The sequence below is a fragment of the Motacilla alba genome, chromosome 1A, assembly GCF_015832195.1.
Source record: "Motacilla alba alba isolate MOTALB_02 chromosome 1A, Motacilla_alba_V1.0_pri, whole genome shotgun sequence".
NCBI lineage: Eukaryota > Metazoa > Chordata > Aves > Passeriformes > Motacillidae > Motacilla > Motacilla alba.
The window spans coordinates 31,150,508-31,168,080 of NC_052031.1; the positions used below are offsets into that span (position 1 = coordinate 31,150,508).

Below are 17,573 nucleotides of genomic sequence, written 5' to 3' on the forward strand. Positions count from 1 at the left end.
AACTAAGATCCAAACATCACTCAAATCTTTGCTCTCCAGTCAAGTTAATTTCAAGCTGATCTCTGTATTAAGGAGCTATTAGAAAAGACAGGCAGGCACAGGGCAACTCTATTGTAGAAGCTTATTTCCACATGGGAGTAAGGTAAAAATTTATCATTTGGCATATTTTTATGACTTCTGTTGTGAATATGGAAATAGTAATTAACATTTTCAGCCTATCAATAATAGTACTCTAATACATTTAAGGCAATTCAAAGACTGAAGTCTAAAATATAACTTTGCCTATGAAAGCACACTTTTAAATTTAATTTGATTTGGCTTTTCACTGCATGAAGTTTCTGGCATTTATTCCTTTAGATATTCATAAAAACAGAGACTTAAAACTGTTACCAGTATAGTGAATAACTTGCAGTGAACTCAGATGCAAATCAAGACATTTCACTTTGTGCTAGGTACCTTCTCTGTCTTAGGTTTGAAATGCATTGCTTTCTATGATGTTGAGTTTTTGGGGTTCCTTGCTTTTATTTTTTTAAATTTTAGTATTGGATAACTGCCATTATTGCAAAAGCAAGACTGTTTGTAATGGTTTGGACCAAATATAGTGCAACCAGATGCTAAGCAAGTTTACCTAAAGAATTTTGACAACCTCTTAGTCTTGATATGTAGCACACCATCTATTCCAGTCATGATTGCTCAAAAACATATAATGAATGTCATGCTAAATTCCATACTAGTTGTTTAGTTATTATGGATGTAATTAAACCATAAACTGAATTGCAGTTGAAACTGAAAAATGGACCTAGAGAAATATTTTTAAATTTCATAGGTTTTTATGCTAAACCACATTTTAGATGTTTCCAGACAGTCTATAGTTATCTTACTGTGCATTAACACTCCCCTCTTGATGAGGTAAGGGAAAGCAAGCCTCAGGGCCAGAGATTTATGTTCTGACATATTTTTAATCCTATGTGTGGTTCTAAGTAGGGATGCTGGACATGCTGCAGTTTTAAGTAATTTTAGTCTGCTTTCCTGGAGGTTCCTCCTGCTCTGTGGAGTTTTGATACCCATCTCATACTTGAAATTCTTCACTCCTTGTGCTTTCAAAACTTTCATTGACTGATCTTGGTATTGATTGTTCATGAACTGTAACAATCCCTCTTGCTTGTCTGATGTCTTTAATCTTTTTATCCATCTCCATAACTAATCAATATTTATATTGTCATGGAGGCAGTTTATCCACATCCAGTCTTGTGCCTGCAAACTCACAGAGTGTTTGTAAGACAGATTGGTAAAGAAACAGTTTGACATTTTCTGAGATGGAAAAGGAAAGCATTCCAACATGTTGTAAATAGAGAGTTACCTGTTAGCTGAAATTGCATTTTCTTTCTACCAACAGGTCCCATAAGCAGCATTTTGGTGAATAAGTATGGTAGCCGTCCTGTGATGATAGCAGGGGGTATCCTCTGTTCTTTTGGAATGATTGCATCCTCTTTCTGCAATAGTGTCCTTGAGCTGTATATATGTATTGGTGTGGTTGGAGGTAAGAGTCCTGTTTAAAAGGTTATATTATGTTCTATCAAACTATTTCTAATATTGTTCTACAAATGAGCCTCACTGATCAAGAATTCTCTGTGTACAGATGCAATCCAAGAAGGTAGTAAGATCAGTTAATTTCAACTATCTATCCTTTAAATTAACTGGTATGATGTTAAATTATTTCTTAGGACAATTAAAAAAAAAACTGATGAATTTATTCAATAAATGCTGTATGTATGTACTTTTTCCACATTGTGCTATAATTGTGGTATAAAAATTGATTGGCTCATGACAGCACTTATTACAGTCATTTGTGTACAATTTCACATTCATTGTTTTAGCTTTCAGTCGTGTTGCACTGCAAACAGGGTGGCAGAGGCTAGCCAAATTCTAGTAGAATTGTGAAAGCTTGTACTAGATTTCTGTAGGTTTTTTACATACACATAAACTCACAGAAAAGTCTAACAACTTTCAATTCAATAGTTTCCTGTTTAAAATCCCCCAGGGTCAATCACCAAACAAAATTATTCATAATCATCTATCACAGGCCTAGATACTGCCTAAAGCAATGACTTAAACTCATTGTAATGCCAGTACATTAGAGAATCTTCCTATTAAAAGTTGTGGGTTTTTTAAACTCCCTTCTCAGAATAAGGAAGGAGAGGTGAAATATTGCAGGTAATAAATGAATGAGATAATATCTGTATATTCAGGCTCATCTTCCTTTATGATGGGACTAAAGGAGTCTGTTTTTATTCAGTGATTAATCCTTAGAAGTCTTATTTTTGACATCCTAAACTTGGTGCCTACTGAAAGAGTAATGTCAGAGTCTGGGAATGGGGCTATCAAGGAAGAGAGTTTCTCTCCTGTACCATCAAGCAGAGGCATATTAGAGTTTATGGCTTAGATGTCTTAATACAAAGAGAAGGCCTAGAGGTTCAGCTTTGGGTTCAGTTTATACACTCAACTGATCTGAGTGGGTGGTCTGCTCCCACATGTGTCCTTTACAACTCCTTAATAGTAACCTGGGGAAGAAAAGCTGAATGTGCTGGAAAATAATTTGCTATTTTATCCTCCAGTTTTACAGACTAGCTGGATCTTAATTAGGGATGGAAATAGGAAATTAGGAGACTTATGCATTTAAATAAACCCTACATTCATTGTAGCTGAGGTGACATTTAACAACTTTTGTTAAATGAGCCAGGAGAGAATTGTATTATAGTTTAGCAAATATAAAAATAGTGAGTCAAGGCACGGATACCATCATTCTTCTGTATGTGATTCTCCATCTCTATCATTGTTGAAACACAAAAAGGAGTTTTGGCTTTCGATGCAGTGCATCAGGAAACAGGGGAAAATGACCAAATGCCACCATGACGCAGTCTTGGTGTGAACACTCATAGACATCAATGAGGCTGTATTTCATTCTCTGATGCTGGTTGGTTTCTATATTGAGAATCACTGGATTGGATACTGGTCATTTTAAAAATAACTTGAAAGAGCTGGGATGTGTTTTTCACTGCATGACCTGCAATAATACTGTCTTTTATGTGTTGTTTAGGTCTGGGTTTAGCATTCAACTTACAGCCTGCCTTGACCATGATTGGCAAGTATTTCTATAAGAAGCGTCCCATCGCTAATGGATTGGCAATGGCTGGAAGTCCAGTGTTTCTGAGCACATTGGCACCCCTCAATCAATTCCTCTTTAATGCTTTTGGCTGGAAAGGAAGCTTTCTTATTCTGGGAGGACTTCTTTTGAACTGCTGTGTGGCTGGGTCACTTATGAGACCTGTTGGACCAAAAAAAGTTCCTCCTGTGAAAAAAGATGTTGAAAAAGGCACAGGAGATTCTGCCTTGCACAAAAACAACAAGAAGTCTTGTTGGCAAACTATGAATAAGTATCTAGATCTGTCCCTCTTCAAACACAGGGGGTTTCTGATATATTTGTCAGGAAATGTCATTATGTTTATTGGTTTCTTTGCTCCGATAGTATTCTTGGCTCCTTATGCCAAGCACAAAGGAATTGATGAATATTCTGCTGCTTTTCTGCTCTCTATCTTAGCCTTTGTAGACATGTTTGCTAGGCCTTCCATGGGACTTGTAGCAAACTCCAGGTTTATCCGGCCAAAGATTCAGTATTTTTTTAGTTTTGCTGTCTTGTACAATGGAGTCTGTCATATCTTGTGCCCTCTGGCAAAAAATTACACTGGCTTGGTGATATATGCTGTATTTTTTGGGTTTGCATTTGGAATGGTTAGCAGCGTTCTTTTTGAGACATTGATGGACCTTGTTGGAGCTGCCAGATTTTCCAGTGCGGTGGGACTTGTCACCATTGTGGAATGTTGCCCTGTGCTCATAGGCCCTCCTCTAGGAGGTAAGAATCTATTTCTTTCCATTTTTTTCAGACATTACAGCATAATCTTGCAATGTAACACTGAATTAATATAAACATTCTTCTTAATGTTTTCACTGTTACTGGAAATGAACCATACCAGCCTTTTCTCCAACCTAGGGGCAGCCTGAAGAGTGCTCACTTACACTTGCTTAAACAAGTTTAATTTATCTGAACAGAGAAAATGGGCTTTTCCAGAGAATAAAAACTGACAGGAAAGTGTCAGAAGGAGCACAGGCCTGCTCAGCATTTTAGACAGGGTGCACACATGGTGAGATTCCATCAGGGTGCTGTGGAGCATTTCACCCTGGCATGATTTCACACCCCAGCTCTGCTCACAGCCAGCCCCTTAACTTGTTTCTATAGCCAATAGATGGGGGCAAGGCAATGCAGAAGGTGAACTGACTGAAAGATGTGTCACCAACTTCTCTTTTCAAGTGTAAGGGGAGCTTAAAGGGAGCCTAGGTGCATCACTTAGACTTATATTCATAACACTTGGGCTTCTAGCAGCAAATTGAACAGTATTTTCAGAAAGTATTTTCTGTTTGCTACCTTTTTTTCTCAGTATTCAGTGATGCTGATAGTAAGTTTTATATTATTGAGATTTCTGATGATATAAGAGATTTAAAAAATAGATGCTCTAATTTTATTGAGAAGCATTGATGTGTATCTTGGTGTGTGTGTTGCTGTATAAGCCCAACAATATGAGAATCTAAAGACAGTGAGATTGCCAGCCTAATGAACATTAGCACTGTACCCACATTAGCACTGCCTCCAAAGTCAGCAAGATTATGTGTGCCTAAAGCATTTATAGATACTGAAATACTTCAGATTACTGTCAGTATTTTTATGCAAATTGCATTGTTGTGTGCAATTCTGAATATGCCAAAATAATTCCACTCACTTCAGTAAAATAATATTTATACAAGTCAATTTTTAATACGTCAAAAGGCATTCCTTATTCTATCATTTAACATACAAATCCACTTTGGCAAAGATAGAGCAAAATATATCCTCACACAGACTCTTTCTATGCCACCTAGTGGGGGCTCTGAGCCTGTAACCACTGGAGTCCAACCTTTTCAGTCAGGTTCTGAAATCAGTATCAACTCAAAAAATATTAAATCAAATATTTATGGAGCAGTAGCTTACATAGTTATTTATTTTTCAGTATATAAACTTTTCAGGAGTTTTGTAAAGCATTTTTTTGTGCTATAACACTATGAATAATTGATGTAACTTGTTAAACAGAGGCAACAAAGGAGGTGAACATATGGAAAGGTTAAGCTCCAGTTTTGACTAGTTCATATGTTTTAAAATGGTATGCTGAAGCATTGCTAATTCAGATTTTTTTTAAATATATTTTTATGAGACTGCTCATTGATAAAAATCAGCAAATTTTACTATTTACCCTAATAAGTGAATTGTACACTTTCAATCCTATTTGAGTTTTTCCTAATAATAGGTTTGTGGAAAAAAAAAGAAAAGTCTGCAATAATTTCATGGCTTGCAAGCGTGTATCAGGTGAATAGGCTGGCATTATGTTTTCAGCCCAGTAAAAGCATCTAAATGCATACTAAATTGAAATGTGCAGCTTACCCTGTGAGTTTCAATTATAGTGTAGGAAAGTTCAGAGCTAAATACTTGGATATGTACAAATGTTAATTTGGGAATTGGGAAAATTTAGAAGGAGTGTCTCATAAATTGGAAGAACTGTTATATTTTTCTCTCCTTGTCATAAATTTAATCTCAGAGGTCTGAATGTAAGTTTTAGGGCTCAGAGTTTAAAACTCAGCAGTTGAGTGTGATGGCTGAAGGGAGCAGCCTTTCTATCTCTTTCGCCAGTCAGAGGAAAGTAAAAGTGAAAAGCAGGCAGCTGATGCACAGAGACAGCAGCCTAAAAAGGCACATACCTCTTCATCCTATTGTCTTTATGCAGCCTCAGTGTGTGTCAAATTGTCACTCCAAACAATAGGAAAACACAATTAGGAGGTGAATAAAATAATAAGGTAATGAAAGAATGAAAATAAAAGAGCTGAACAACTGTCATTATTCATTAAGCTTTCCTTACTTTGTTCTTCAATGTTTTGTTATTGTCAGTGTCTTCAATGGCAAGATGCTGTCTTGATTAATACAGGGGTTTTTTAAGAGTTCCACGGTCTATGTTAGACAGCTTTAACATGTTGAAAATGCATTTCTGCTCAAACTTCAAAACCAAAAAATATATAGATTTTTTTTTACTGAGGGAAAAATGTAGATTTTATTTGGTATCCTAGTCTAAATAATATTTTTTTTCTCTTCTTATCTTTGTATTTCAGGTTGGTTAGTAGATGTTACTGGGGAATATCAGTACATGTATTTTGTCTGCGGAGTGATCGTGACTGTGGCCAGTATCTGGTTGTTCATTGGCAATGCCATCAACTACAGGCTTTTGGCAAAAGAAAAGAAGTTAGAAGATGAGAAACAGAAAGCACAGAAGAACGCTGACCCAAAGGAAGCAGAACCATTAACAAACAATGAGAATGAAGATGCTTCCACCAGAGCTGATAAAGCTGTTGAAGATCCATCAGAAAGAGAAACCAATATTTAATCTGAAATATAGCTCAGAAGGCAACATTTATGACTTCCATTAGGAATATGTCTTCAAGACACAGGCCAGGTTTTGTGGTAATAATGATCAGTCAGGGAACAGATTTTTGCCCTATGGCAAGACTCAAAGCTAAATTACTATCTACAGTTTATTTGTTTCAGCGATACAAAATTATGATTACAGAGGTAGTGACTCAATGCAAATGAGTCCATTAATTTTGACTCTGGACAATCAAGAGTCAGATAGACCAGGCTATAAAGCCTTCCAATGACAGTTTTGTTTCAGAAGTGTATCTAGTGCAAGAGTATCTCCTACTCTTATTTGGGAAGATACTTGCATTCATCTTTATGATGTGGTTAAAGTCTATTGAAATAATCTGTGCAAGTTCTACTTACCATTAATATTAAAGAGAACATAAAGTCAAAGATTTGTTTCAAAACAGACATAATACCTGACTGTAGCACACTGAAATATTCTTCTCTTTTGTACACCCACTAGATAAAAAATATGGCTGCATAAGCAATTATGGATATAAAAGTTAAGTGTAGGAGACAAATAATTGGTGAACACACCTCTAAAATGCAATAAAAAGTTGATTTATAATATATTCCAGAAGTAGTTTCCTCCAGTGATAGCTGATTACATAGTACTTCAACATATACATTTGAATTCCAAGTATGTTCACACCTTGCTAATTCAAACTAGCTAAAACCTGCCTGTACATAAAAGGTTTAAACCCAAGATTTACATTTCTAACAAGAGTGGCAATCAGTTTGTTTGACTATGTATTCCTGTGTAGCTGAAGGATCTGGATCAGACTGTGAAGCCATTTTCCTAAAGGGACTAGATTCATAATCTGCTGATGATAAAAGGATACTAACCCTTGGCTTTTGTGGCCTTAATGAGTTTCATGACAATGACTTCAAAGTAGATGCTTGGCTTTATTGACAAGTCGTTAGTTTTTTGATGGTTTCTTGAGAGGAGATTTAAGATCTAACTTCAGATCTTTGCAGATGGTTAGCTTCCTAGTTCCCACTTCCCTTTCCCAGGAATTTAGTGAAAAGCTACTTCTTTTTTTTGTAGTGCTGCTTTGAGCAAAAATGCTGCAAGGCACCTTGACAATGCCAGTCTGGAAGCTTTGTATTGACACATCAGTTTTATGCAGGATGTTTAGTCTTGTGTCTACGATTTCATGCAGATCATCAGATAAATTAAAATGTACACAATTGTTCCTCTTCCTTTAGACAAAACAAAGCATAAACCTACAATTTTACTATACACAAATCCTTTAGTACTGCTTTGAAAGTTAAAAGTGCAAGCTTCTGAAGATAATATGTGAAATTATTTCTGTTCTATTTCTAGGTAAGGAAAGGTGCTATTCATTTTGGAGGGATGCTTATAAATGCCTCAAAAATTGTGAAAATTAAGGGTCTGATTCATAAAACATTTATGCACTGTTTATGCAGGATACACCTACACTCAATTCCAGGAAAAGAAAATTATTCATTTTAGTCCTCTTCTAAATCTCAAAAAGTTGGAAATATGTTGGACAGAGAGCTAACTGTGATAAACACACTTTGAAGTGCCAATAACAAAATTAAAAACTCAATAGTAAAATCTAGTAGATATAGGAGGGCTTTTAAGAAAGTAATTTCTTAATATTATTATGTTCAATATTATTTCAATTTTTCTTCTAAAAATATTTATAGTGCTTGCTTCTGTTTTACTGGTTTATCATTTTATAAAGTTCCACAGTAATGCTGAGTTTTTTTTAATTTTCTCATCACTGTTTTGGGCAGAAATATGAATCTACTCTCAGCATGGTACAGAATTTAATACCTACTTTTTACCTAGTTATATTCAGGAAAACCAAACTTCTCCAACAAATCCTGTAAATTTTTAGGCGTGTCAGAATCAAGAGATGTGCATTTCAGAGTTTTGGGATAAAATATGGATTGCATGTTCAGACTCAAGCCGTGTACTTTGTAAAGAGGAATGGTTCAGTCCCAGTAAAATTACAGTTCCTCTCCCAAGCCCCAGCTTCAGAGAGGAAGTAAATACATGCACCTCCCTCTGAACCTTAGCCTTGCCAGCACCTCATGACATGAGGCATTGCTCTCTTTTTGGCTGTACAAACATACTGAGTGAATTCCAGGAGCTGTGAAGGCCTTGTGTGCCCATAGCCAGAAAGGGATGAGTTTCGTAGATACTAAGCTTTCATACTGTGAGGATTATCAGTTATAAATACTGGATTGTGAAAGATGAACTGAAATTTTAGCTTAAGAGTGGTCATCTGGAATATCACTCTGCTCTCGATAGTCACTGATAGAAATTCAGAGATTATTTGAAAAGAGATTAATACAGGAACTGAACCAAAATGTCTGAGGTAAAATTGTAGGTGCTTATTGTTATCTCTTTGCAATAAAGGAGCATGATTAAGAATAAGGGTAGAATACAAGTGTCAACTTTTGACTGAAGGCTGTTAAAAGTTGCTGTTGAGTAAATAAAGGATTCAGAAAAATGATGATTAAAAAAAGTTTCTCAGGAAATATGCAGGCAACTTGCCTGTTCTATGCAGGATCTCAGAATACAAAACAACATGGCATAGGAAATAAGGGAAAAACAAAGTTCCTTGAGCCATAGACACATCTGACCACTAGTAGCAAAAAATTATCTCACTGTCTCAAAAGAAATAAAAATTTCCATAAACACTCTACAGAGATGCTGCCCTTTCATCTCTGGTCCATTATGTTAAAAGGTAATAGGAGTGCAAGAGCTGCTTTACCACCACTCACCAATGTGCAGTTTTTAATCCCATAAAGCAAAATGATGTGGCAGGCAACTAGAGCGATATAAAGTAGGAAGAGCCAAGTTAAACATTTCCTCACACGTCTTTCATTACTCTTTCTTTTAATAACAGCAACAAAATAAAAACCATCAGCATACTCTTGATACTACTGAATATTAAAGAAGTTAAAACCCAGAGATGAGTGAAGAAAATTGGAACTGTATCTATGCAAAAACTGCCTCAAATTAAAAACCTGTGTCTTCCAAATAACAGGTCCTAAAGGGGCAATTGCCTAGTATAGGTAGCTCTTATTTCTAAAAGTAATGATAATAATAAATTGCCTTGAATCAACTTTATTCTGAACATCAAAGTAGTGAAATGAGTATAACTTGCCTTCAAACTCCTGAATATCACTCCTACATGCACTGACCTGTAATTTATACTGAAAATCATTTCATCACTACATTTCTGCTTTTGAGATTAGACCTGGGTATATACTTAATTTCTCTGAATTGCTCTGGTTTCTCTTAATTACCTCACCCTCAGTTTGAACCACTGAAGGGTCAGGACTGAGACATTCCCCTGATCAGTGATGAAGAAATGTACTCCAACTTTCTAGCACATGCGTCTCTTATGCGCTCCAAGAATCTGTAGTCTCAGTCAGTGCAAGCAAATCCTTAATTGGTCTTGTTCTCATTTACACTCATGTATACTTCATTATTTTAATTTCTCTGCTACAGTATTGCTAAGCCTGATTGCCCTTTTTCTCTTCTAGAAAAAATAATGCAAAAATTTTAAAACTAGTAGGAAGGTGGATAGCATCAGTAATATTTTCCCCAATTTCATATCAGGATTAAATTTCAAGTTGTTTTAAAATACACATCCAGATACTTCTCTCTCTTTTGGGTTTTTTAATGTCATATATTCTATTAGCTGGAGAATTCTCCTGTATTGCCCTTTCCAACTCCAAAGACCTTTCACTAATAATTCTCAGTACTATTTCAGGAACGTATCAAAATTTCACCCCTCCTATCTCTCCCCATTGAACTGTAGTTGCAATTGTTGTTAATTCTGTATTTCCATTAAGTTCAGAAAAGCATCTTTTTATATGAAAGGCTACAATGCTTTTTTTTCAGGAGTGTGTTTTGTGAACTGCTTTGACAGAGCTAGGGAAAATCTTACTTCAGATAGATTTTTTTAAGTGATGCTGTTCTTATTGAGAGGAGGTACAGCTTTAGTTACTGATGAAGTAAATGGCTGCAATTTCACTAACACTGATGCAAAATTCACATGAATTTTAATGGTCATGTTGCATATCAGCATCCACTGTGCTTAAAAAACATTTGGCAATGTGTACATGATTGTTCCTCCCAGAGAATTCTCATTCCTTTTAAACGCTCCCCACCTCTACCACTCCATACTTCATTCTAATGTAACAAAAAACTTGGACTGGGTATGTAGTAACTTATCCTTAATTCTTTCTTGTTTTTTTTTTTCCTGAAATGACACATTTTCTATGTTGCCAAATGCAACATTTTTCACTTCCTTCTTTCATGTCTGGTTGTGAATATTAGTGGAGAGATATTACTGGGATACATTAGTTAAAGATATCATATGCAGCCAGATTTTGGACTGCTATCAGGATTTCACTAAACAAAGCCAGTCACCACTTTTATAGATGAACATGCTATAAATGGCACTGACAATTTTGCCTATAACAAAATTGAACCAAGCAATTTTTGTTAGTTTCTCTATAGATGACTATTTTTCTACTCATAGAGAGGAATATAAAGGGAATTTTAAAATAATTATTTTCAGAGATGGCTTACCAGTTTTAATAAGGCTGTTTGGAATTTTTTGGGGGTGGGTGCACTTCTGATATTTGTGCAAATATATATATAATGAAAGTGCTTGCATGGTCTATCACATTTTTGATCAAAATTTGCATAAGCATTGCCGTGTGATTCCAACATAATTTGCATGTTATAGTTTTGCAGTTCAAATTTTTCTCATCATCTACCTCTCAGTTGAAGTTTGGAGACTTGCAAAACCCTGGAAGAATAGAGTTAACGAAATGCATAATGGTAAAACCTGTACAGACTATTAGAAATTCTCCCAAATATTTAAAGCTGCTTACACTTCTGTTTTCTAGGCAGGGCAGATCTGTGTCCATATCTTTGTATCAGTTCACATATCTTTAATCTTAACCCATGCCTGCAAAGTTTTTGCATAACTGATCTGGTTTAAAAACTCAATGTGTCATTTAGCTATCCAAAGTCTAATGATCTTTCTGTGAGATGCCAGCCTGCTATTCTTTTTTTGTTTTCTTAGAATTTCTGAGTTTGGGAAATTAACAAAGTTAATATATCCAAACAGTTTATAAAGTTATTAAAGAAAATTTTTCATTTAGCATCCCTGAAAAAAAAAAGTGTTTCTGGTTTACAAATAATAGCAAATTTTAGCTTGCTTTTCCTTTTATGGGGCAGTTGAAGGAAGTAGTCACAAATTATTAGATTGGGGTCAAGGAATGATGATTATCCTTCATATGCTCTTTACAAAACCAGAGATGATTGTTCCTTCAAAGATATTCTTCAAACCATTCTTGCCTTCTAGGACCTAGAACATAGTCCACTAAAACCAACACAAAAATACCAATCAAAGAGCTTTACCAGACATTGGAGGTGATGTGACTTCAGTGGAGATTTCAGCCTTATTTTCTCCATTCCAAATCTCAGGACCATCAGATATAACACAGCAAACACACAATTTGTTACAGCTGGCAAATTTTCTATGCCTGCATAACACTCCTAATGAATCAGTCCCTAAATTAACGCACAATACATATTATTTTAATAGTCTATGTAAATAAATTTTAAAAAAATCCCACCATACACTCTGAATGTAGATTTTAAAGTACAGAGGATATATTTGAATAAATATCCAAACAAGTCTGTTAACCCCAAAGGAAATTATCTATTTCCTTTCAAGCCTTCTTTGAACAGTTTATAACCTTCATTTTTGTTATTTCCAGAGAAAATGGTTTATGTCGTCTGTGAATGTATATATGGACATATATAAGGGAATATATATGCAGATGTGGTATGTGTATGTGGTATGTGTATGTATATGTATTCCCCTATATATAAAACTCTAATTTATATATATTATATATATTTATGTATATATAAAATATATATAATATTTTAGAGTAAGTTGCATATTGTGCCTGATAAATGAAACATAATTGTAAGCAAATAAAAAACTTCCACAAGTTGCAGAAAAATTTGAAGCTTTTTTGTAAGAGCATATGCTATTTTTCTGTTTCTGCTAGATTTATTTATAGTAGAAATTAATTCAAAAAGCTGCAGTATTACATAGCACTGGTTTCCAACCATGACTCAGTTCAAAGCAGCCTAAGATCACTGAGGATGTTCATTGAGGGAGATGGCAAAACTACATTGTCAGTGAACTTGTTGTTGGGGTGTCGTTGCTGTGGAAATATTAAATAAATGATCTCTGAACAGACTGCAACCAATATACTGAGTTTTCAGCTAATGTGATATGAATTACCAGTTCATACAAAATATTGGTGGACATGATATTTTTTGTAACAAGTATGGAAAGTGAGAATACTCAAGCCGCTGCAAACAATATTCCTGTTAGATCAATATGTGAAATTCTCCCGAATATTAGTCATTAAAGACACTGATATCATACCTTTTACAGGTTTTGGCGGTATTAATTTGTCTGCTAGTAGGCAAGCCCATGAAAAGTCTACATTTGGCTCTCACTCTTTAAAAAATTTATACCTTAAAATTACTGGAGAGTTTTCAGAGTGGTACATATGCATTTACATAAATTCCCTTCCTTGAAGAGTGATACAGCTTCATTTTCCACTTACAGCCTACTTGGAAAGTTCACCCTATCTGCAGTTTGTCAACAGAACCTGGTATTGCTATGCAATAATTAAACATGCAGTAGCCATTGTTGTTGACTAATAAAGTTGTTTCTTCCTTTCTGTATTTTGCAATACTCTATGGTTTTTACTTGAATTTATTGGCTAGATTTTTTTTTGACAATCATTTATTAGCTAGAGGTGCTATTTATGTTCCAAAGAGATATGAGTGAATGATAACTTTCTGAATGCCAAATCCTTTTTTTGACCTGACAAAATTCATTGTTCATAATGTATATTAACCCTGTAAAGTGCTTATGCATTGCATTAAATTGTATTTAAATGCATTTTTGTTCATTAACTTCTATTCCAGGCTTGTACTACTGTGTAATATGTCAAGTTTGTCCATATATATTTATGGGAAATTACAGTGAAAATTGTGTATAATAAGCAATTGGGAGAAAAAAAAAGAAAAAGGAAAATAAAATTTCCGTGTAAATTCTTTCTGAAAGGATGAAAATTCTATTTTCTTAGTTTTCTTAATATTTACACCTTCAGAATGTGCAAATATTCATAGATATTTAGATTGATTCACTATTCAGTTGTAGCAAAGATCTCATGATCACTTCTTGTTGCATACAGAAACAGAACTTCAAGATTTCCTGTGGAGAGAAGCTACTACTAGTAGCAGAATATTGTACCAACCCCTTGCTATTCCTAATTTCACCATAATTAGGATTTATTCTCATACATAACTCAAATACCATCTGGACACCAGGGGTTCTTTTCCCCATTACTTGGACTTGGATGTGTTCCTATATTCCATGTACCTGGAATGTTATTCCTTAGTCACCAATACTCATTTTGCTACAGAAGAGGAATTTATTCATGTCTTGAAATAGTGTATATAGGTAAGTCTTACTCTGTATCCTCTGAATGTTATCTGTTCCTATGTTTTTCTAAATTGACTTCAGTCTATGATTGCTTGCCCCAGTCAAATTGTTATGTACAGAATGTGATTGGATAATTAAAATTAAGATATTTTGGGGGGGGGGGGGGGGGTGTTTGAGACAGTATTAAGATGCACCTTTGCATACTATCTGTACACCTTTTAGGTAGATGCACAGTAGGCTACTAGAAAACAAAGATATAAAAGATGAACTATCAAAGAAGAAAGAAATAACTTTATCAAAGCAAATGGTTGTTATATTTCTAAAAACGGTAAAGTCTATTTTTAAATAATTATACATATAATCTTCATGATACAGAAGTTTTGATTCAGCTACCGAAATATGTTTAGATTTTGTTTAGATTATGGACCCTTGTAATAGTTGCATATCTGACTGTTTTAATAATCATAAAAATCCTTTTTCAGGCATTGACCATGCAAAAGAACCAAAAAAATAGTTTAAAAAATCTAATAGTAAAATTGTCCCTTTGAAACAATGAACAAGATACGATATTTAACCCTGCTCAAAGACACAGCTGATATCACTTTCATGCCTAAGGATATGTTGCCTCACTGAATCTAAATGCACAACTAAAATACATTGCTGAGAAATAGATGCTGATATGAGAAAAATCATTCCTATTAGTGAGGTTTTGTATTTTGATAGTGTAGTGGCAAGATAAATGGAGACCTCAGTCTGTAGTCCGTTTCTAATATCAGCTGTTTCTGTTTTCTAACAAATGTTGTTTTATTCTAGTAATGAACCTTTTTAACTCTGCTGGTTGTTCCAAGTCGAATAAATTGATTGCATTGCCATTGCAACTCAACATTAATAGCTTCCACAGTTTTATTCCTCTGATCAGGACCTTTAAAACATTATCATTCATTGAAGTTCCTCATCTATAACATGCAGTCAACCCTGAGCTTGACTGTTCAGGGGATCTGCTGTGCCAGCTGGTTCCCTAAAATCTATGGGACCTGGTGGGATTAATCGGAGAATACTCAAGTGCTGGCTGATGTCATTACAAGACCTCTAGCAACTGTTTTTCAGCAGTCTTGGGAATCTGAAGAGGACACAAGTAACTAGAAGATGGCAAGCATCTGCATTTGCCATAGCACGTTATGTCTTGATTCATCTTCTTACATTACAGATAGAGATCAGAGGTACCAGCGTTGTTTTTTTAAATATAAAGTCTGAATCATAAGTCAAAGAAAATTAAGTGATCTATATAGGGTATTAACAAGAGACACATAATTGGTGATTGTGATTCACTGGTTGAGTAAGTAGCTCTGTTTCATTAGGTGACTTCTAATTACCCATGCCTGGTGACATCAAACTGTAAGTCTGTCTGTCTTAGTTAAAATATATCCATTCACTGAAGGCCTGTTTTTGTCATGGAAACTTCTTACAACATCCTATTGTATAACATAATGATGTTCTCACCTCAAAACTTATATGTGAGAATGTGATTCTGTTCTTTTTTTGACTAGCATGAGACCTCAGTCTTGCTGGGGTTTTTTTTTTTTACAAATGAACTCTTGATCTAATCCAAAGTTTGGGGGTTTTTTACCACAAGATATAAAAGAAAGGTGATACACCTGGACAAAATCCAGAAACACTCAGTCAGATTTACGTTTAGGACATTTTACCCACTTTTTATCAGTTAGCATAAATGGATCTTAAAACATTGGGGACTGTACTGTCTTGAATTCAGTTAAAAATTTTATAATCACAGCTTTCATATATTATTTGAAAATTACCTCAAATCAATATTTCACATTAATATATGAGAATTTATAGTCATTTGTCAAAACTAATACTCAGATTATTTTCTTTTCTGGGATTTAGTCAGAATTTAGAGTAAATGGGCCTGGAAGATAATTAAGTTATTTCCTTTCTTTCATATGTTCTTCTCCTCCTAACTTTGTCACTGGTACTGATCATGCAAATGTGAGAGACTGAATCAATGACTAATGTTTTAAACATTGTTAATATCAAAGTGCCTTTGTCCACTGTAGTGACTACTGACCACAGAAGGCTACCTCTCCCTGAATATGCCTCCAGACAGGAATTTTGACTCGGGTGGGAACTTGAAATAAGATAAAGGTGGTACTTTTGTCCAAATACCTCAGGTCTAAGGAGAAGTAAACAAGGCTGAGGGAAAAGAATGAATTCACAAGGGAAGCCAAACTCAGCAGCTGTGCTGAAAATCATCTCTGCCTGGGTTCATGGTGGGGGAGGCCACAGCCCACAGGCTCATCTGCTGAGGCCAGGTTTGTACACACTCACCCTGCTGCTCAGCGAGAGGAGGAGAGTTTTTAGGAGTGTGACAGAAGGAGTGAACACCCATGCACAAACTGTCTCAGTTGTGAAATCTCCCAACAACAACAGTAAGAAAAAAAATACCAAAAAACCCAAACAAACAAAAAACCCCAAAAGAACAAAACACAAAAAAGGCTTATTTTCCAACTGTTTGCACCTTATATGATAAAAAGGACCTCTGAGAAATTTCTTGGAAATTGTGAAGTCTCCATAATGAAAAAATTAATCCAAATGCATGCCTGGAAGAGATATTGCTCAGTATTTGCAGATATCATCCTAAAATCCTGCAAATATTATTTCAATTTAAGATCAAATTAGATTTTATTACCTGGAAATTGTCAGTTTTGAGTGCTTTTAAGAGTGATATCTATACAAGGATTTATTTTGTTTCATTAAAAAACACCTATGAATTTTCTTTCTTTTATGTGTTTCTCTTTTTTCAGAATTTAATTATCATTTTTTACCCCTGGAAATTGTGTAAACATAGTTAATCAAGCAATATATGTTTATACATATAAAAAAACTGTGGCAGCAGAATAATTTTCATGCCTTGTATATCAGCTATATAAAGTTGGAGTCTATTGTTACTGCTGTTCCTACTTCTCCTTCTTATCATTTTTCATAAACTAGAAATGTGTGCAGTCTATTTGAACACTGTAATGTTTATGAAATTGGAATGGAAAATTTGCTAATGCTGCTTTACTTGTTTCTTAATTTAAGGAAGCAGAAGTTCATCAGGACAATCTCTTTCTGTTTTATTGTCCTCATGGAAGTTCATGAAGACCTACAAACTACACAAGCATTAAATTAAACTTTTATATGGCATTAAATTCTCAGCACAAAATTAATGTGAAATATTTAGGAAAATGTATTATAAAAACATAACAAAATTCTTAAAGCTTTTTTTTAAATAGTTTTAACTGAATGCTAAAAGAAAACATTTATCTTAGATAATCTAGTTCAGATATAGCTAACTTGTTTGTGCTTGCATTTTCCACAAAATAAGTATTTTCAGAAATGGTCCTGTAGAACCCTAAATCTGTAGCTAGGTATCAAAAGAAATGGCAACATTTTTTGATATATCATCCATATATCAGTTT

General features: G+C 34.7%; 1 protein-coding gene across 5 annotated transcripts in view; it reads left to right on the top strand.

Moving 5' to 3' along the window:
* The window catches only part of SLC16A7 (solute carrier family 16 member 7), an 81,047-nt gene extending 67,335 nt beyond the window's left edge, over positions 1-13,712 (top strand). For 4 of the 5 annotated variants that reach the window (XM_038155690.1, XM_038155687.1, XM_038155691.1 and 1 more), the window contains exons 4-6: positions 1,397-1,540; positions 3,098-3,910; positions 6,247-6,518. In XM_038155690.1, coding sequence (XP_038011618.1) covers positions 1,397-1,540; positions 3,098-3,910; positions 6,247-6,518 — 1,229 coding nt within the window. Of the gene's footprint in view, positions 1-1,396; positions 1,541-3,097; positions 3,911-6,246 lie in introns of all 5 variants that reach the window. The other variant, XM_038155686.1, reaches the window with a different exon arrangement.
* Positions 13,713-17,573: the final 3,861 nt, after the last annotated feature.